We start from the raw sequence: 20,427 nt of genomic DNA, 5'->3' as shown, positions 1-20,427 counted from the left end.
GGCACTCACCATAGTATCAGTTCACCTGGGTTCAAATCTCGCTTCTGCTGGCATCGTCATCTGATGCAGCCTAGCCGTGGCCTGTGTGCTGCAGGGCAAACTCGAACTTGGAGTCACACGGCCTGAGTTTGAATCCTGGCTTTGCCACTTATTTGCAAATAACTGTAGCATTGGGCAAATCATGTAACTGCTCCAGTGCTCAGTTTGTTCATTTATAAAATGGGAATATGGGGACTTCCCTGGTGGTCTGTGGGTAAGACTCCACGCTCCCAATGCAAGGGACCCAGGTTCGATCCCTGGTTGGGGAACTGGATCCCGCATGCATACTGCAACTAAGAGTCCGCATGCTGCAACTAAAGATCCCACGTGCCGCAACTAAGACCCAGCACAGCCAAAATAAATAAATAATAAAATTTTAAAAAATGGGAACGTGAATCCCTACATCTCAGAGGTGTTTATGAGAATTAATCAAGACAAGCAGGTAAAATGCTTAGTGGAGAATAAGAGCTCGGTAAATACTGGTTATCAGTGTCATCACCCTCACAGCCTCTACAATGGCTGTGGGCCTGGAGAAGCATTTACCTTAGTTCAATAAATATCCTTCTGCTGCCTCTAGCAAGGAGCTCTCCATATCAAACTGCCAGTAGCCCATGGAAGGAGCAGTTAGGTAGCAAATCAACGCCTGCACTTGTCAGCGTCTGCCCCTGTACTTTGATTTGGGGTCCATGTCAAACCACTCTGTTTCCTCCACCCAACTGGTCTCCCTCAGCCCGGAGCCACACCACCTCTCTAGCTGCTTCAGCCACTTTGGAGGAAGAATGCCTCAGTCTTTGAGATGCACCCCTACCCCAGGCTCCCCCCTGGAGTAAATTTGGTACACACAGCACAGTCTGTGTTTTCAGTGAGACCTTTTCAAACATCCCCTCTAAATTGGATGAAAATCTACCCAACTGTTTTGGCAGAAGGCTCATTTTATTCCTTGAAGGTTGGTCCTTGTTTCTTGGCAGCATGGAAGCATAGAAGGTGTTAGAAGACAGGGGGCCTCTCCAGAGCTGTGCTCAGGCAGCCTCTCCGTGTGGGCTGGAGGGGCGGAGGTACCCTCTTCTAATCTCCTGGAGAGGGACAAGGGAGGGCAAAGCTTCTGCTCCTACTAGGAGCCGTTAGACCAAGGATGCTTAGAGGCACCACCCTGGCTGCTCAAAAGCGGCCTTGTGAGTTGCTGGTGGGTGGGGAAGCCCCTGCTGCGTGCCAGGCCAACGACTGTGCCCTCGGGGTCCGGCGCTTGTGACTGGCATTCTTGTTGGTGCCCGGGTGCTGTCCTGCCCTGCCCCAACCCGCCCACCTGAGGCCCAGGGCCAGAACATCTGCCCCTGGGGGCTCGACAGAGGGGCTCTGACGGGCCTTGGCTCCCTGGAGGGGCACCGCAGTCCCCCAGGCCGCCTGGCCAGCTGCTGCCCTGCAGAGAGGAGGAAGGTCTTTGTGCTCTGTGAGCCTGCCTTGTTTTCCCTCCAGAGCCGCAGAGCAGTGTGGGAGCCCAAATGGCTTAGATGAGGTGGGGGGCAGGGACGGGCAGTTCCATCCAGAAAAGGCTGGAACCACTTTGGTCCTGAAAAGGTTTGCTGCTTCAGCCCCTCTTCTCTGCCCACTGCCCTCCCTTTCTGGTGGGCACTCAGAACTCACCCTCTGCAAATGTGTTGGAATGGTGTTCATGACTTTTCTTGGGGAAGTACATTTTAAAAACATTTTACTATAACTTTCTCCTCCCACCCAACAGGTAAAATATATGCGTAGTAGAGAAAGACTAGGAAATACAAGTAAGCCATAAGGAGAAAAAATTTCAACTGTAATCCAATATTCAGAGGGAATTCCTCCGAGTAATTACCAAATTACTATTTGGGTGGGAGTACTTCCCAGTATGTTGTACTTCCAATACATTTTTCTATGTATGCGCACACACATATTGAAATGTATATATGCATTATTTTTTACTAAAAAAGTAATATAAGCTCAGTGAAGCAAAAAATTTCATTACAAAAACATATAAATGCATGCCTAGCATACCTCTAAGGGTGGACACATCAGACTCTGGTTGCATTGGTTGCCTCGGGCAAGAGAGCTGGTCACAGGGTTCACTGTATTCCTTTTTTTTTTTTTTTGCGGTACACGGGCCTCTCACTGCCGTGGCCTCTCCCGTTGCGGAGCACAGGCTTCGGACGTGCAGGCTCAGCGGCCATGGCTCACAGGCCCAGCCGCTCCGCGGCATGTGGGATCCACCCGGACTGGGGCACAAATCCGTGTCCCCTGCATTGGCAGGCGGACCCTCAACCACTGCGCCACCAGGGAAGCCCTCTTTTTGGGTTTTTTGAAGTTTGAAGTATATGAGTGTGTTCTCCAAAATGTAAGAAATAATAATGATACATAAAATAAAAGAAGAAAGGCTCCCCTAACCACTTCTCTCAATTCGACGCCTGACTCAGCCTAACCTGTGATTTGGTTTGGTTTGTGTCTTTTCAGGCCTTTCTCTGTGCTTATATGATGTATATTCCTCTATGTATTTTCTTTTTCATAAAGATGGGATTATGTTACATGCACAGTTTCTGTAACATACAGAATAATATAGCATGAACACAGACTGTCTTTTTAAATGCTGGATGTTTTGGGGTTTTCTTCTGCTTAAGGTGCTTATTATAAAAGTCAAAGATCACAGAGTCGAGTAAACATAGGAAGGAAAGTTTAAAAGAACACCATCTATTTCAGTATTTTAAACACAGAGCCAGAGATCTAGAAGGAGCTCCAGCTGACCCTCAGCTGTGGTCACCCTCAGGAGGAGAAGGGACGGGGGTGTAAACAGGGGGGCTTCTGCTTCGTCAGAACAGTACAGATTTACAGTGAGAATGTGTCTTTATATATTAATTTATTTTTTTAAATATTGTATAATTTTTAAAAACTTTAAAGAGAAAACGCTGGAGGACTATGTCTTCCCTCCTGAAAAAATGTGGGGGAAGAAAAGTGCAAAGTGCAAGTTCCCTGTACTCTCATCGTTATCAGCCTGGTGCATATTCTTCAGACCATATTCCCCCACCATGCACACGTACACACGTGTATACACACACACACGTCTTATTTTTATAAAAATGGTAACGTGTTCTAGCTTTTTTTTAAATAACAGCTTTATTGAGATATAATTCACATACCATATAGTTTGCTTTTGAAAGGATACAGTTCAGTGGTTTCTAGAATATTCAGAGTTGTACAGCCGTCACCACTCTCTAATTCCAGAACCTTTTCATCGCCCTAGAAAGAAACCCCAAGTCACTCCCCATTCCCTCTTCCTCTTCCTCCCTGGCAACCACTAATCTACTTTCTGCCTTTGTGGATTTGCCTCTTCTCAACACTTCACGTAAATGGATTCATACGCTATGTGGCTTTTTGTGACAGGCTTCTTTCACTCAGCATGATGTTTTCAAGCATGTTGTAGCATCGAGCAAGGCTTCATTCTTTTCCGTGGCTAATATTGCCTTGTGTGGCTATGCCACGTTTTGTTCATCCATTCATCAGTTGGTGGACATAGGGTTGCAGGTTTTGTTTTGCAGCTTCCTCCTTTCCCTTACCAAGCTGTCTCAGAGATTTTACCATGTCAGTGAATCTCACTCTCCCTCTGTCCTTTTTCATGGCTTCAGGCTTTGTGTTATCTCACTCCTTTATATGTGATGGCTGGGACCTCTCAGTGCCCCTGGAGACCCCTGGCTCCCCTTACTGTCCCCCGACTTCCCTCCTCCAGAAAGTCTACAGTGGTCCCCTAATCCGTGGCCCAGTTTTGTATTGATAGATGATGAAATGGAGTTTCAGAGAGAGGAAGGAGTTCACCCGGGATCATAAACTCAGTGTTGACGGGGTCCCAGCTGAGTTCACAGCCCCTCCCATCAGCTTGTGATGGGCGGGCCCAGATCTGCAAGCCTGACTACCTGACTCCCGGGCCCCCACCTCACCACTCCAGGAGGGGTCTCTGAGCATCCCCTTCCCAGGCCCCTTTTGTAGGAGGGGGTCTTTGGGGAAGGACTTGTTTTGTGGCTCTCACCCCCGCCTTCCCTACCCTTTCCTCCTTGCCTTGGAAAGATCCCCCATCAGTCCTTCTCAAATACTGGCTCCCTGCTCTTGGCACCCAGCGTCTGAAATATCAGCCTCTGCCTTCTTGCCTCATTTGCATTTCAAAAGGTCTCTTTAGGAATTGATTCGGCTCTAAGATGAACTTAAGAGCCTGTCTGGGGTTCATCTCCCTGGCTCTGTGGTTCCAAGCTTAGCTGCACATTAGAATCACCTTGGAAGCTATTTAAAAATACTGATGCCTGGGACCTACCCAGACCAGTGATGTGAGACTCTCTGGGGTTGTGACCTTGGGCATCTTTTTTTTTTCTTTTTAAGTTTCCCTAGGTAATTCTGATGTGCACCCAGGTTGAGAACCACTGTGCTGGCTCCACTCTGTTCCTTGTCCAAGAAGGCACATTTTCTCCTTCCAGGTCTTTGGAGCCAGAACAAGAGCTCTGTCAAGAACTGGTCCCAGGGACTTCCCTGGCGGTCCAGTGGTTAAGACTTCACCTTCCAATGCAGGAGGTGCCGGTTCGATCCCTGGTCCAGGAGCTAAGATCCCACATGCCTCATGGCCAAAAAAGCCAAAACATAAAACAGAAGCAATATTGTAACAAATTCAATAAAGACTTAAAAAAAAAAAAAAGAACTGGTTCCAGGTCAGCTCTGGTTTTGCTGTGGGACCTCTCTCTAGCCTTCAGTAAACTGGGGGCTTGGATTAGATCAGTGGTTCTCACCTTCAGCGACTGGGTGTGAGAGGTGGGGGATCAGGAGCCCATGTATTCGGACTACCTGGGAGCATGCTCGAAAATTACCTGCCTGACTTGAAAAGTCAAATGTAACGCAAGGGTGATTTTATATGCCACTAACATGAATCATCCCTCTCTTGGGAAGAAGTGTTCAGTGGACTCATGCATCTAACTGAGTGACTTTTTTCAACGGTGAGAAAGTTCAGAAATGATTTTTATAACAATTCCTCAAATTCCCCTCCATTGGGCTTGTGCCATTTTGCATTCTTGCCAGTGAAATATGAGTGATCCTGTTTCTCCATAGTTTCATCAATAGAATGTGTTGTCAGGTGTTTGGATTTTTGCCAATCTGATAGGTGAGAAATTGTATCTCAGTATAGTTTTAATTCACATTTCTCTACCATGATTAGGGTTGAGCATCTTCCTGTGGTTGGAGCCATCTATCTTTTTTTGCATCTGAACCAGTTTTCATATCTCTAGCCCATTTTTCTATAGGTTTGTTGGATTTTTTCCTCTATTTTGTGAATCTCTTTACAAATTTAAGATATTAACCCTTTGTCAGTGTAATACATTGCAAATATTTTTTCCCAGTTAATCATTTCTATTTTTACTTTTCTTAGGGTATTTTTTTTCCCATGTAGAATTTGCTTATCTAATCAAATGTATCGATTTCTTCCCCTATTGCTTCTGTAGTTTTGAATCATGATGATTATTATAGGCTTATTTTGCTTTAATCTGCATGAAAACCTACCATTTAAATTGTAAAAAATGATCAGTTCCTCGTCATTTCTAAGCCTCTTGTATAGTTATGATCTGTTTTACCATATTCATTTTGTTTATTAGTATCCATGCTGAATTAAAGTCCTCACTAGAATGTCAGTTCCATGAGCTCAGGATTCCCCCTGAGATGCAGATTTGCATACAAGAGGCTTCTGGAAACGTCCCCTTGGAATAACACCATCAGGGATCGAGGCAGAGGGAGAAGCTGAGCTGCAGAGCATTCACACCAATGGCCTCAGCTTATCCCATGGGGAGCTCTGGAGCTGAAGTGGGAAGGGGGCATGGACCAGTCACTGGATGTGGGTTCCCCGCCCCCCCAGCACCCCCACCCAGGGAGGGCACATGACCTTGGATGAGGTTGTTGCCCTCAGCCAATGGCCATCGCTGGGGGAGGGACTCAACTTTGAGGTCTTAGCCAGGGGAATGCGTGCCCCCATCCTAAAGGGGGGATCTAGGCATAACACTCCAGCATCCCCCTCAAATACCCTGTCTGTCATGGTCCCTGCTGTATTCTCCATGCCTAACTATGCCTGGCACGTGATAGGTGCTCAGGGAGTCTTTGGTGAATGAATGAAAGACAAACAAGAACAGAAATCCAGATTTCTGGGTCTTGGGCTCAACCCAACTGGATCACAATTTCAGGGCGGGAGAGAGGGGAGGAACCCTGGGCAGGTGGGTTCAGAATCGTCTCAAGTGCTTCTGTCCTGTTCCCCATTTGCAACCTATTGGGTGGTCTTGAGACTCCTCTGGCTCAGCAGTTGATGCTGGTCAAGGCTGGACATGGCTGGGCTGCGCTGGCCAGGGAGGGCAGGGGCCCTCAGCGGAACCCTAGGCACTGTGACTGCTCTTTGGATGTGTATTACCCTTGTGAGCTTTCAGTTCAGTTTTTTTTAATCTCGCTCCAGCATTCCTTGAAGAAAAGAGGAACACGCTCCCTTGGGAAGACAGACAAGAAACCTTCCATGCAGGTACCTCCCGTCAGCCTCCACAGCCTCTGTGCAGCCCCCAGCAGTTGCTTTCAGTCTGAAGGCCCCAGGCCCAACTCCATGTGGCTTGGGGATTCCCCAGAGGTGCCCACCCTGCCCCAGTTTCTACTCCATCCTCCCCTTGTTCACTTTCTTAGCTTCGCTGTGTACTTTACTTCCCCAAACTACACCCTGAGCCCATGGTTCTCACATGCTCTGCTAGAGAAAGTGCTATATGTAGCACAGGTCAGGCATAGAATATAGTTAGTTTCTAGTGGTCCTGGATGGTCAGGGTGTCAGGCACTTTTTATATATTGTCTCATTTAATTTTCTTCATGGTCTGTGAGGGAGGGAATGTTATTGCCCCATTTTACAGATGAGAAAACTGCAGTAGTAATGGTAGTAGTAGTAGCAGCAACACTGACCCTGGCTAAATGTTGCCTACTCCAGGAAGCCCTCCTGGACTCCCCAGGCTACATGTGGTGTCCCATCTGTGCTGCAATAGGTATGTCCCCCTCTCTGCTTCCCCTCTGGACCCACAGCTCCTTGAGGGTCAGGGCTGTGTCCCCAACACGTAGTTAGTGCTCCCTGAAATGCTGTGGCTGAGCCTCCCAACACTAACCTTGCTGGGTCGTGCCTGTCCCTGTTCCCCCTCGGGCCTCAGGAGGACAGTGCTGACCTGAAGTGCCAGCTGCACTTTGCAAAGGAGGAGTCGGCCCTCATGTGCAAGAAGCTCACCAAGCTGGCCAAGGAGAATGACAGCATGAAGGAGGAGCTGCTCAAGTACCGCTCGCTCTACGGGGACCTGGATGGCGCCCTGTCGGCCGAGGAGCTGGCGGACGCACCCCACTCGCGGGAGACCGAGCTCAAGGTTCATCTGAAGCTGGTGGAGGAGGAAGCCAACCTGCTGAGCCGCCGCATCGTGGAGCTGGAGGTGGAAAACCGCGGCCTGCGGGCCGAGATGGACGACATGAAGGATCACGGCGGCGGCTGCGGGGGCCCCGAGGCCCGCCTGGCTTTCTCCGCTCTGGGCGGCGGCGAGTGCGGGGAGAGCTTGGCGGAGCTGCGGCGACACCTGCAGTTCGTGGAGGAGGAGGCCGAGCTGCTCCGGCGCTCCTCAGCCGAGCTGGAGGACCAGAACAAGCTGCTGCTGAGCGAGCTGGCCAAGTACCGCTCGGAGCACGAGCTGGACATGACGCTGTCGGAGGACAGCTGCTCCGTGCTCAGCGAGCCCTCGCAGGAGGAGCTGGCAGCCGCCAAGCTGCAGATCGGCGAGCTCAGCGGCAAAGTCAAGAAGCTGCAGTACGAGAACCGGGTGCTCCTCTCCAACCTCCAGCGCTGTGACCTCGCCTCCTGCCAGAGCACGCGGCCGATGCTGGAGACGGACGCCGAGGCCGGGGACTCGGCCCAGTGTGTGCCCGCGGCCCTCGGCGAGGCCCACGGACCCCACAGCGCCCGGCTCTGCAGGGCCCGGGAGGCCGAGGCGCTGCCGGGGCTGAGGGAGCAGGCCGTCCTGGTCAGCAAGGCCATCGACGTCCTGGTGGCCGATGCCAACGGCTTCACGGCCGGCCTCCGCCCGTATCTGGACAACGAGTGTGCCGACTTTCGGCTGCACGAGGCCCCCGGCAACAACAGCGAGGGCCCCAGGGACACCAAGCTGATCCACGCCCTCCTGGTGCGGCTGAGCTTGCTCCAGCAGGAGCTCCACGCCTTCACGCGGAAGGCGGACTCGGTCCTCGGGGGCCCCAACAAGGAGCAGCCAGAGCCCTTCTCGACGCTGCCTGCCTTGGGCTCCCAGGGACCCTCCAAGGAGATTCTTCTGGCCAAAGACCTTGGCTCAGACTTCCAGGTAAGATGTCCCAGTCACAGGCCCTATTACTTTTTTTATATATGTATGTATGTTTTCTTTTTTACTGAACCATTCATACAGAGAGGCAGGCAAAACACAAGTACACAGCTTAATGAATTTTCCCAAAGTGAGCACACCTGTGTAAGCGTCACCCAGGACAAGAACTAGAGTATGGCCAGCACCCCAGAAGGCCCTCCTCAGGTCCCCTTTTAGCCACTATCCCCACTCCCAAGGGTAACCCCTCTCAATTCAGTTTTGCCTGTCTTTGAACGTTGCATAAATTGAATCACACAGAACACACTCACCTGTGCCTGACTTTTCACTCACCATTATGTTTGTTGTCTCAGGTGGCAATAATTTGTGTGTTCTCATGACTGAATATGATCTCTTGGGGTGAATATACCACAGTTCTCTTAGTCATTTACTGTTGATAAAGGGATTCATTCCAAAGCCCTATCTTTTTGCCAGGTCGCCCTTTCTTCTCTTCATGTTTCTTTTGCAATGCTGTATTTTAAAATGAGTATTATTTAAAAAAAAAAAAAAAGCTTTGGTCAGATCCTGTGCAAAGGCCAGAAACTTGGCTTTCTAAAGGTAATGAACTTCCAGCCTTGATATCTATAAACTACTACTTAGAAAAATTAAAATAGCAAAAGCACTTGTCCCCTCAAAAAGCATCACTGCAAGAGTAATCCATAAACATGCAAAGAGTTTCAGAAGTGCCTCTGGTAAAAAGATGAAGCCTCCTCCTCCCTGCTTCTTACTCCTTCAAGGTTTTGCTATTAACACTGGTTTTGGAGCACTGCTGTCATAGGCACATGTGGGCTGCTTAAAATTAAATTAATAAAAAGTACGATACATATAATTGACAATTAACTTCTTCAGTTCAGCCACATTTCCAGGGCTCTGTAGCTGCGTGTGTCAAGTGGTGCAGGTCTAGAACATTTCATCATCACAGCATGCCCTTCTAACTCTTTCTCTCCATGTACTCTCATATATTTGTTTTTGCCTCAAATTGTTTTATGTTATACCTCCTGCTACCACACAACTTGTTTTTCTTGTGTAATGTATCTATTTGTTCATTTATTTACGACACTGTATTTATTGTTCATATGCTTTTTGTTCTTAGTGCTAGAGGTGCCATGGTAAGCAAATAAACAGTTATGATTCCTGCCCCCCAGCCTGTATCATCTAGTGGGGAAAGAGATGTTAATCAAAATATCATGCCATTGAATGGGAAATCACAAACTGAGATGAGGGCTCGCTAGGAAAGGTGCTGGCTTCTGTGAACGAGAAGCTTGACCTAGACCCTGGGTCAGAGAGGACCTCTGATCTGAGCTGAGATCAGAAGGATGGATTACCAGGGGATGAGTGTTCTAAGCAGAGGGAACAGCCTGTGCAAAGGCATCATGGCCAGAAGGAGCAGGATGTGTCCAAGGACTAAGGGAAAGAGTGCGGCTGGACCTCAGTGTCGGGAGGTTTGATCTTCATCCTGAGAGCAATGGGGGAGGGGCGTCTTCCCATGTCTGTACAGGGAGGGTTAGCTCTTTCTTTTTGACAGCTAATTTCTTTAATCAGTACCTTATGCATCTGGCTTGATCTTGGTTTTCTTTTCTTTTCTTTTTTTTTTTTTTTTTGCGGTACGCGGGCCTCACTGCTGTGGCCTCTCCCGCCACGGAGCACAGGCTCCAGACACGCAGGCCCAGCGGCCTTGGCTCACGGGCCCAGCCGCTCTGCGGCATGTGGAATCTTTCCGGACCGGGGCACGAACCTGTGTGCCCTGCATCGGCAGGCGGACTCTCAACCACTGCGCCACCAGGGAAGCCCTCGATCTTGCTTTTCTTAAGCAAGCAGACTGCCCTATGTTGGGTCTCCCTCTTGGTTCTCCTTGGGGTAGGAATGAGCTGGGGCCGCATGTGTGGGAGGACAGTTGAAGCTGGCTCAGAAGGTTTGTGCACAAGACAGGCATTCACAGAATCAGTGTTTTCACTCCCCGCTAGTCATTCAGCCTTTCAGCAGACATTCATGGGGCAGTCGCAGTGTGCCAGCCAGGGCTGGGGCTGAGCCTCGGAGGTAAATCCACCTAGGCCCCTGCCCTCAGGTGTGCAGTCAGAGGCCTCTTACAGAGCCAGAGGCCTGGATGAGTGCAGTTTCTAGCACCCCTGTGTCCCCTCCCCATGGTTACCTTTAGTCTCTTCTGCCTGTGCCTCTAGGTGCAGCCACCTGACCTCAGGGACCTGCCGGAATGGGAGCCCAGGATACGAGAGGCCTTCCGCAGCGGCGACTTGGACTCCAAGCCCGACCCCAGCCGGAGCTTCAGGCCTTACCGAGCTGAAGACAATGATTCCTATGCCTCTGAGGTGGGCATAGGCCTGAGCAGGCAGCGGGGAGGGTAGGAGGAGAATGGCTGAGGCCGCTCAAGGGCAGAATGAGCTGTGGAGAATCTTAGCTGGTGATGATATGGGGTTTGAGTATTTCCTTTGGTTCCAAGCTTCCTGACAGCAAGGGCTGAGAGGGAAACAAGGAAGTTTGGGCCATTCTCAGGGCCTGATGAAAGGAAGTTTATAAACTTATCCGAGGAAATTGATCTTGTTCTCCTATACTACTGAATTCCACAGGGAAGTTAATAATTTATGTCATTTAATGGAAACAGTAATTTGTTTAGCAGGAAGGCAGCAGTCTCTACAGTCAGGCTGACTGGGTTCAAATTGTGGATCTATGTATACTAGTTGTAAAATTGTAAAAGTGTCACTTTACTTCTCTGATCCTCAGTTTTCTCACCTTTAAAATAAAGGTAATGTGCCATAGGGTTGTTGAAAGGATTAAATACGTGAAAAGCCTTAGCTTAAGGCCTGGTCCATGTTGGGTGAGGAGGAGGACGACGACACATCACTGGGCCTCAGGAGACCTGCCAGGCTGTGTGGCCTCAGGCATGTTCCCACTCGCTGGCTGCAGCTTCCTCACCTGTAATATGGGAGGATTAGAGTGGATGGTGGCTGTAGAATTTCTAGGATTCCCTGGTCCTTGAGGAATTCTGGATGGTTCTGAGCCCTTCCCAAGCCTACTGAGCCTCTGCCCAGCACTTCATAATGAACCTGAAGCAGGAAAAGTCTCCTATGGACTGGATGGGGCCTCCCTGAGACTCCAGAACCATGGAGAGTCTCATGTGTGCCCCAACCTGAGCGTCCTTTTCTTCTCAGCATCCCTAGGAAGGCAACTTTTGGTCCCAGGGAGGCCAGTCTTCAGTTGTGAAGGGGGAGCAGCTCCCTTGAAGCTGATGGATCAAACTCTTGAAGTGGTCTGAGTGTCCTAGCAGCCATGGCAAAAGAGGAGAGGCAGGGGCAGGAATCATGAGATACTTAGTGCTTATGTTTTGAGAAAACGAGATAGGCCAGCTCACCTGCAGAGAAAATAATTTCCTACCTGCCCTCAATTACTGTTTCATTCAGCCACTCTTTACTGAGAAGTCACAATTTGCCAGGCGCTGTGTTGGGCACTGAGTTTAAGGAAAATACCAGAGATAGGTAGTACTGAGCCCTTTAAGGATTTTTAATAAAAAACAGGCATACACAGGACTTCCCTGGTGGTCCAGTGGTTGAGAATCTGCCTTCCAATGCAGGGGACACGGGTTCGATCCCTGATCGGGGAACTAAGATCCCACATGCCTCGGGACAACTGAGCCTGCATGCTGCAACTACTGAGCCCGCACGCCACAGCTAGAGAGCCCATGTGCTGCAACTACTGAGCCCATGTGCTCTGGAGCCCATGCGCCACAACTAGAGAGAAGCCCATGCACCGCAACAAAAGATTCTGTGTGCCTCAACTAAGACCTGACGCAGCCAAATAAATATTAAAAACAAAAACAGGCATACAGGACATACCTCAAGCCAGAGTGCCTTCCAGTGCCAAATTTTTACATTATTGGCCAGATAACGAGTGTTTGGTTTTTTCACAGAGGGACATCTTGCCATACCTGGAAACCTTTTATGTAGGTGTTGGAGCTGACATTTCCCTTTTTTGTTTTCCTGCTTAACATGACAGCATAAAAATTTCCCTTTATTAGTAGAAATACTTCTAGACATCTTAAGTGAAGTATAACATACATGCAGTAAAGCACTCATATTGTAAGTGTACAGCTCAAATAATTTTCATAAACTGAACACTACTGTGTACTCAGCAAGCAAATCAATGAACAGAGCATGACCTGGCCCTGGAAGCTTCCCTTCTACTCCCCATCTAGTCACCATCCTGACTTCTAACAAAATAGATTTTTTTTGCTTGTTTAGCTACAAATCCTTATAAACCCAATCCCCCCACCCCTCCCCACACCAAAGGTAGAGTTTTATTGTCTTTTTTGTAAGGTTTTATTATATAGTCATTATAAACAACAAATAACTATAATAAAGTCCCTAAGCAGCATTGCATAAGGACATAAAGAAGAAAGTCAAGATCACAAGATTATCACATAATTAACCACTGTGAACATTTAGTTTGTGTGTGTCCATGTCCTTCATGTTTTTCTATTGAGTATATATATTTTTAACTTTTTATTGAAGTATAACATAATAATATACATATAATAAAGGGCACTATCCTTTTTTTTTAAATTTAATTTTATTTTTGGTCATGCCACTCAGCTTGCAGAATCTTAGTTCCCCGACCAGGGATCGAACCCTCACCCTCGGCAGTGAAAGTGTGGAGTCCTAACCCCTGGACCACCGGAGAATTCCCAAGGGCGCTATCCTTAAGTGTGCAGTTGTATGGATTTTAACATAAGTATAGACCCATTAAACACATATGGTTGATCCCCAACTTATCTGTGTTGTTTGTAAATTACTGCAATTATAAACGAGACGAACATCTTTGTGAATTCAACTGAGTTTTCATAGTATTTATTTTCTACAAATAAATTTCTGCACGAAATTATCAAGCTAAAATTATAACAATAGCTAGGTTTGATGTGCACTGTTTCATTTCATCGTCATGACAACCCACAGAGGTAGGGACAGCTGCCGTGCCAGGTTTATACTGGAAGAACAGCTTGGGCCTGACTTACTGCAATTGCTCTCCTACGACTCTCGTCCTTTGACTGCAGCTTCTGTCCTCCTCCTGCTCTCTCCCTCCTCCTTATCTGTGTCCCTCATCTCGACCCCAGATCAAGGAGCTGCAGCTGGTGCTGGCCGAAGCACATGACAGCCTCCGGGGCCTGCAAGAGCAGCTCTCCCAGGAGCGGCAGCTGCGGAAGGAGGAGGCTGAAAACTTCAACCAGAAAATGGTGCAGGTGGGTGGTGCCCAGCGCTGTCCTGCACCTACTGCAGCCTGTCTTCCCTGAACCAAACCTTAGCGGTCCATGGGTCTTCAGAGGCAGGAATGTCAGGGGAAACCTGTGTCTTCTCGCCCCGTGCTGCACTGGTGCTTATGCATTAGCTGTGCCGGGCTGGAATCCTGGGCTTGTCGTTGACTGTCTGTGTGACCTCAGGCCCATTCTGTCTCCTCTCTGTGCTTCAGTTTCCCATCTATGAAATATTGCCCCGTCAGAGTTGAAAATCTGTATTAGAAAGGCCGTAGGCCTGGCTGGTAATCAAGATGGTATTTCTGCTAGTAGAAAGCATTTATTAAGCTCTTACTCTATGTCAGGGCACTTGCCACACATCATGTCCTTTAATCCTCATGTTTTCCCCTGTGAAGTGTGTCCCCATTTTACAGGTGGGGAAACTGATGCCCAGAGTGCTGAAGTGCTTTGCCCAGGGTTGCACTTGCAGGGCAAGGTGGGGCTGGGATTCTTTTTGTTTGTTTGTTTTTAATATTTTTTTATTATTTATTTTATTTCTTTGGCTGCGCCGGGTCTTAGTTGCAACACGCAAGATCTTCAGTGCGGCATGCAGGATCCTTAGTTGCTGCATGCAAACTCTTGGTTGTGGCATGCATGCGGGGTCTAGTTCCCTGACCAGGGATCGAACCTGGGGCCCCCTGCATTGGGAGCGTGGAGTCTTACCCACTGGACCACCAGGGAAGTCCTTGGGGCTGGGATTCTAATCCAGGTTATTGGCTCCCTCTGAGCCATTACACTGCGTTGCTTACTAGGGTATTAATGCTGTCAGCCTTCCTCACCCCAAGAATGCCCTTTGCTCTGCATGTGGGTCACCCCTCCCTGCCATCACTGCTCACCCTCCCAGGTGCCCCAGTGAATGTGAGAGTTCACGTGAAACATTGGTTCCTGGTATGGGCTCATTAGATGATGTCATGGTTTTTACCATCAGACAGAGCCGGATTCAGAACCCAGCTCTTTCACTGATTGTTACTGTGATTGCTGCTGTTTTTATGAGTCTCTCTCCCCTGGAGTAGCAGAGGAAACTGTTTATTTCAACACAATGAACTGCTAGTGGTGGAATCCCCTTCCGGGGTCACCACCGGGCACCACCTGAAATTTCCTCTCGGCCCTTGTGTGAGGCCTGGAATGGGGTGAGTTAGGGTCCCCTAGACAGCTGGGGTAGCTCACACTCTTGTCCCCCTTGCAGCTGAAGGAGGACCAGCAGAGGGCACTCCTGCGGCGGGAGTTTGAGCTGCAGAGTCTGAGCCTGCAGCGGAGGCTGGAGCAGAAATTCTGGAGCCAGGAGAAGAACATGTTGGTTCAGGAGTCCCAGCAGTTCAAGCACAACTTCCTCCTGCTGTTCATGAAGCTCAGGTGGTTCCTCAAGCGCTGGCGGCAGGGCAAGGTTTTGCCCAGCGAGGGAGATGACTTCCTTGAGGTATGGTCCCCCTGGGACTGGGACTGGGACTGGGGTGGGGTGGAGTAGAGGAGAGAGGACAGGAGGGACATAGCCCTGGGGCTCAGGTACGAGGCATCAGCTTGCAGCTTCCACCCTTGCATTCATTCATTCATTCATTCAGCATCGGTTTGTTGAGAACCAGCTCTTTACTGAGTGCTGTGGCAGATGCCAGGGAGACCGTGGTGAGGACGACAGACTCTGTCCCGGCCTTGCCAGGAAGAAATCTGCTTGGGGGGCCAGTAGGTCTTTAACACTTCTCTGGTATTTGTTGGTTTCCCTCTTTAACAAACCTGAGCCTTGAGCTGGCAATAGGATATAGATGCGTTTAATGATCTGGTTTCGTTGTTTTTGCATTATGTGCAAATATAGTACATGTTAATATTTTTTACTCTTTTAAGGTACAATTTATATACAGTAAGGTGCACACATCTTAAGTGTACAGCTGATGAAGTTTTATAGTACACACCCTTCAGATACATAGTATAGCATCACCCAGATCACAATGAGCACATTTCCAGCGCTCCAGAAGGCTCCCGGGTGCCACAGGGGATGTGCCCACCCCAGCAGTCAGCACTATTCTGACTTCTTACACCATGGATTAATCTTGCCTATTCTAGAACTTCATACAAGTGCGTGTAGTCTTTTGTGTCTGGCTTTTGCTTAATATAATTCTTTGAGATTCATCCACATTTTACCTATAAAAATAATTGATTCCTTATTGCTGCTTATTTTTCACTTATGAATATACCTTTCTTTTTTTTTAAAGACCTTATTCTTTTTTTATTTATTTTTTTATTTTTGCTGTGTTGGGTCTTCATTTCTGTGCGAGGGCTTTCTCTAGTTGTGGCAAGTGGGGGCCACTCTTCATCGCGGTGGGCGGGCCTCTCACTGTCGCGGCCTCTCTTGTTGGGGAGCACAGGCTCCAGACGCACAGGCTCAGTAGTTGTGGCTCACGGGCCTAGTTGCTCCACGACATGTGGGATCCTCCCAGACCAGGGCTCGAACCCGTGTCCCCTGCACTAGCAGGCAGATTCTCAACCACTGCGCCACCAAGGAAACCCATACCTATTTTATTTTTAATGTTACCTTTGACAATGATAGTGGACACTGGCCTTCCATTTTTAGTAATGTCAACTTCCTTTTTTAGATATGTTTATTTAACTAGAAAGAGTAGGTTGACTTAAAAGCATTACTGATAGTACGGGTAGTATTTGGGTGTGGCAGGAAACATGACGAGTGGGGCTTTGGGAATGTGTGAAGCTTGGGAAGGACTCACGTGGCCCATTTGTCCCTCAGCCTGTGCAGGACCCTTTGTCCTCAAATCTCGTTCCTCCTGTCACGATCAGCACGCTGACATTGCTAGGAGAAGGGGGCATGTAAGGACGTCATACCTCAGTCACACCCACCTGAGTTGGCACTGCTCACCTTGGCCTTGGCCTTTTAGGTACAGGTACCTCTGCCCTAGCCCAGGCTTGGCCCTTCTCCGGTTCAAGCTACTCATTCCAGAGCCAATGGGGACCAGTGGCAGTCCCCATGTACCCCTGTCAGGGGTCCCCCAGAGTAGCCTGAATCCCAGGAGCAGGGGATGGTGGTTGGACCTGAATCTGTAGCAGGAGTTTCTTCCCCCACCCCCAGTGGGGCTCATAGGCCACCCGCCTCCTCCCCAAGGGCCTCTAGAGAGAGTTGCTGACCATCTTCAGATGAACACATTCCCTGCTGCCCTCTCCCAGGAATGTCTGACATGGAAGCACCCCTATGAGAAGCACCTGGAAAGCCCAGCATGGCTGCCCCTCGAGCATCACTCTTTGTGACACCTGGGGACTCCTATTTGAAGCCACTGTCTGCTTTAGGACTGTCCCTCCTGTTTGGAAGTCCCACACAAGCCTCTGGATGAAGCCCAGTTTGTTTTTTTTTAATAACTTTTTTAAATTTATTTTTTTGTATTATAGTAAAATGTATCATACATAACAAATTTTACCATTTTAACCATTTTTAACTTTACAGTTCACTGGCATTAAGTACATTCACATTGTTGGGTAACCATCACCACTGTGCATCTCCAGAACTCTTCATCTTGTAAAACTGAAACTCTTACCCATTCACTCCTTATTCCCCCCTCCGCCTGCCCTGGCAACCACTATTCTACTCTCTGCTTGTATGAGTTTGACTTCATTAGATTCCACATATAAGTGAGATCTTGTAGTATTTCTCTTTCTGTCTCTGGCTTATTTTGCTTAGCATAATGTCTTCCAGGTTCATCCATGTCCATGTTGTCGCAAATGGCATGATTTCCTTCTTTTTTAAGGCTGAATAATATTTCCTTGTATGTATATATCACTTTTTCTTTACCCGTTCATTCATAGACACACACTTAGGTTGTTTCCATATCTTGGCTACTGTGAATAATGCCACAGTGAACGTAGAGAGATCCAGATTTCATTTTCTTTGGATATATACCCACAAGTGGGATTGCTAGATCGTATGGGAGATCTATTTTTAATTTTGGGGGAAACTTCTATACTGTTTTCCATAGCTGAAGCCCACTTTTGGCTGCTAGGGAAGATGTTTCCCCCTCCACCAAAAAAAATGAATTGCCTTCAGGCCACGTAGCCTGATTTTAAATCAGGTTGTCTCAGGCAAACTCTCCATATTTGGTGAAAATCTTTCTAGCCATTTCAATGTACTGGGATAACAGAGAGAAACAGAAACTTACTTTAGGAAAAAAATAAGGTGTAACCATAGAAAATAAAATAATATACATGCCTATAATAAATAGAAATATACATACTTACTGAGATAGACATGATAAGAAACATAACCACCCACATTGTAAAAAATAGATATGATATAAAGCCCATGTGTATAAAATACATATAAACAAGTACATAATAAAATACAGATAACCGGGCTTCCCTGGTGGCGCAGTGGTTGAGAGTCCGCCTGCCGATGCAGGGGACACGGGTTCGTGCCCCGGTCTGGGAAGATCCCACATGCCGCGGAGCGGCTGGGCCCGTGAGCCATGGCCGCTGGGCCTGTGCTCCGGAGCCTGTGCTCCGCAAGGGGAGAGGCCACAACAGTGAGAGGCCCGCCTATCGCAAAAAAAAAAAAAAAAAAAAAAAAAAAAAAAAAAAAATACAGATAACCATATAAATTACAAACTTGATGTACATTCATACTTTTAAAGAATGTGTCCACACATGTAGAATTAAAACTATATATATGAATGATAACCTCATATATTGAGTATTTATAGTGTCCTGGGCACTGTGTTAAATGCTCTATTTGGATAATTGCATTTCACTTTTACACATACCCTATGATGTGGAAACAATTATTATCCCCATTCTACTGCAGATAAAGATCTTTGATTCTTTGTCCTCAATTCTGAAATCCAGAAGCTCTGAGAACTGTGTTTTGTTGGGTCTAACTCAGTTGGAAAAAATTGACCTGACGTTCATTTGGCAGCAAAACCTTTATTTACCCCGTTTCCTGTTAGGACTCACATGTTTGAAGGGGAAATATTGGTGTCCACGAGCATAGGCTATCTCACCAGACAGGGCTGTTTTATAATATACAGTGTAGGTACCATATTATCTTTCTAAATCCCGATTACTTCTGAATTCCAAGGGCACCTGGCCCAAAGAATTTCAGAGAAAGAATTGTGCACCTGTGTATACAGATAATCAAAAGTCAGTATGTTTCGATACTGGTGACCAGGGAGGGAACTGGGTATTTATTCACACAGGCCCTCCTCCACCCCACATATTTCTAGCCTCAGTGCCTTCCCTGAACCCCAGAAACCCTTCTTCATTTGATTTCACTGCACTCTCTTGGTTTTCCTTCCACCTCACTGGTTGCTCCTTCTCAGTCTCCTTGGCTGGACCCTCCTTTTCTCCCTGAACTGACCCCTTAACGTCAACAGTCCCGAGGGCTCAGCCCTCAGGCCGCGTCTCTCCTTGACCTTCACCTGCCTCCTTGGGGAGCTTGTCCAGGCACTTGGCTTACATGGCCTTTCTTGCACACTGCGAATCTATCTAGAATCTACAGAATCTGACCCAGCTGCACTGCCTACCCCCTCACCACCCCCATCTGAGCCATCACCACTTCTTGCCTGGATTATCACCGTAGCCTCCTAACTGGTCCCCCTGCCTCTGCCCTTGTACCCTTCCACTGAGCATCTTCTATTCAAAGCAGGGACGTACCAGGCCGCGTGTACTCCACGTGGATGGTGCCCCCTGGTGTTGTGCAGTATGGAGCTCTGTTGCTACCCTATAAAGTATCTCAACACAGCAGCTAGAGTGATCTCGTAAAACTGAAAGTCAGGCCAATGTCACTCCTCAGCACAATCCTCCCCTGGCTCCCATGTCACCCAGAGCAGAAGCCGAAGCCCCTACAAAGCCTGTTCAACCAGCCTTGGTCCCCGTACCTCTCACTTCCTCCCTGGCTCTCTTGCTCTTCCTCAGATAGATGTGTTCCCATCTCAGGGCCTTTGCATTTGCTGTGACCTTAACCTGGAATTCTCAACCTGCACATATTCACATGGCTTATTTTTTTACCTCCTTCAGGATTTTGCCCAAATACCACCTTCTCTCTAAGGCCTTCCTTGACCACCCAGTGCAGCACATCCTAGCTCCTTTCCCAGCTCTCTTTTTCTCCATAGCACTTATTATTATGGAACATTCCATATATTTAATGATGTTTCATGTATCAATATTTCACATATTTGTTTGTTTTCCTGCTACTGGAATGGAAGCTCAAGGGGACCAGGGCTTCTGTCTGTCTTGCTCACTGATGTATTCCCAGCTCTGAACACAGGGCCTGGTGCGTGGTAGGTGTTCAATAAATATTTGTCAAATGAATGAATGAACGAATGAAATGAATAGTGAATGAGCACCCACTTCTTCTGCTTCACTCCCGTCATAAACTAGACCCTGGTCTCCTGGGCTGGCTCTGGACTCCTGCCCAGAATCCATCAGCAGCAAACCCCTCCGCTCCCAGGAAGGGTCCCTTCTGCCCACCCAAGCCTCTGGTTGCCCTTATCTATAATTATGAGGGTGCCTTGTGGCCCTTTATTCCAACCACAGTGCCTACCTTGACAGCATAGCTATTTCTGAGTAGCTCTCAGGGATGCCTCATGGTCCTTGGGGCAGAAGAGATGGTGTGGGGGGAGGAAGGGTCTGACTCTCCAGCTGTGCTCCTTGACCTGGATGGTGCCCAGGGCTCAAAGTTAA

General features: G+C 48.1%; 1 protein-coding gene across 1 annotated transcript in view; it reads left to right on the top strand.

Annotated features, from left to right (window-relative positions):
- MTCL2 (microtubule crosslinking factor 2) overlaps window positions 1–20,427 on the top strand; it is a gene marked incomplete at both ends in the record, with an annotated part of 64,039 nt that overhangs the window by 31,063 nt on the left and 12,549 nt on the right. Inside the window, 5 exons of the mRNA XM_079720290.1 lie at window positions 6,521–6,583; window positions 7,245–8,429; window positions 10,646–10,786; window positions 13,582–13,707; window positions 14,945–15,175. Of these exons, the coding sequence (XP_079576416.1) occupies window positions 6,521–6,583; window positions 7,245–8,429; window positions 10,646–10,786; window positions 13,582–13,707; window positions 14,945–15,175 (1,746 nt within the window). The remainder of the gene's footprint in view (window positions 1–6,520; window positions 6,584–7,244; window positions 8,430–10,645; window positions 10,787–13,581; window positions 13,708–14,944; window positions 15,176–20,427) is intronic.

Source organism: Hyperoodon ampullatus (genome assembly GCF_949752795.1).
Source record: "Hyperoodon ampullatus genome assembly, chromosome: 14".
NCBI classification, from domain to species: domain Eukaryota; kingdom Metazoa; phylum Chordata; class Mammalia; order Artiodactyla; family Ziphiidae; genus Hyperoodon; species Hyperoodon ampullatus.
This window is presented reverse-complemented; position numbering and strand designations above follow the sequence as displayed.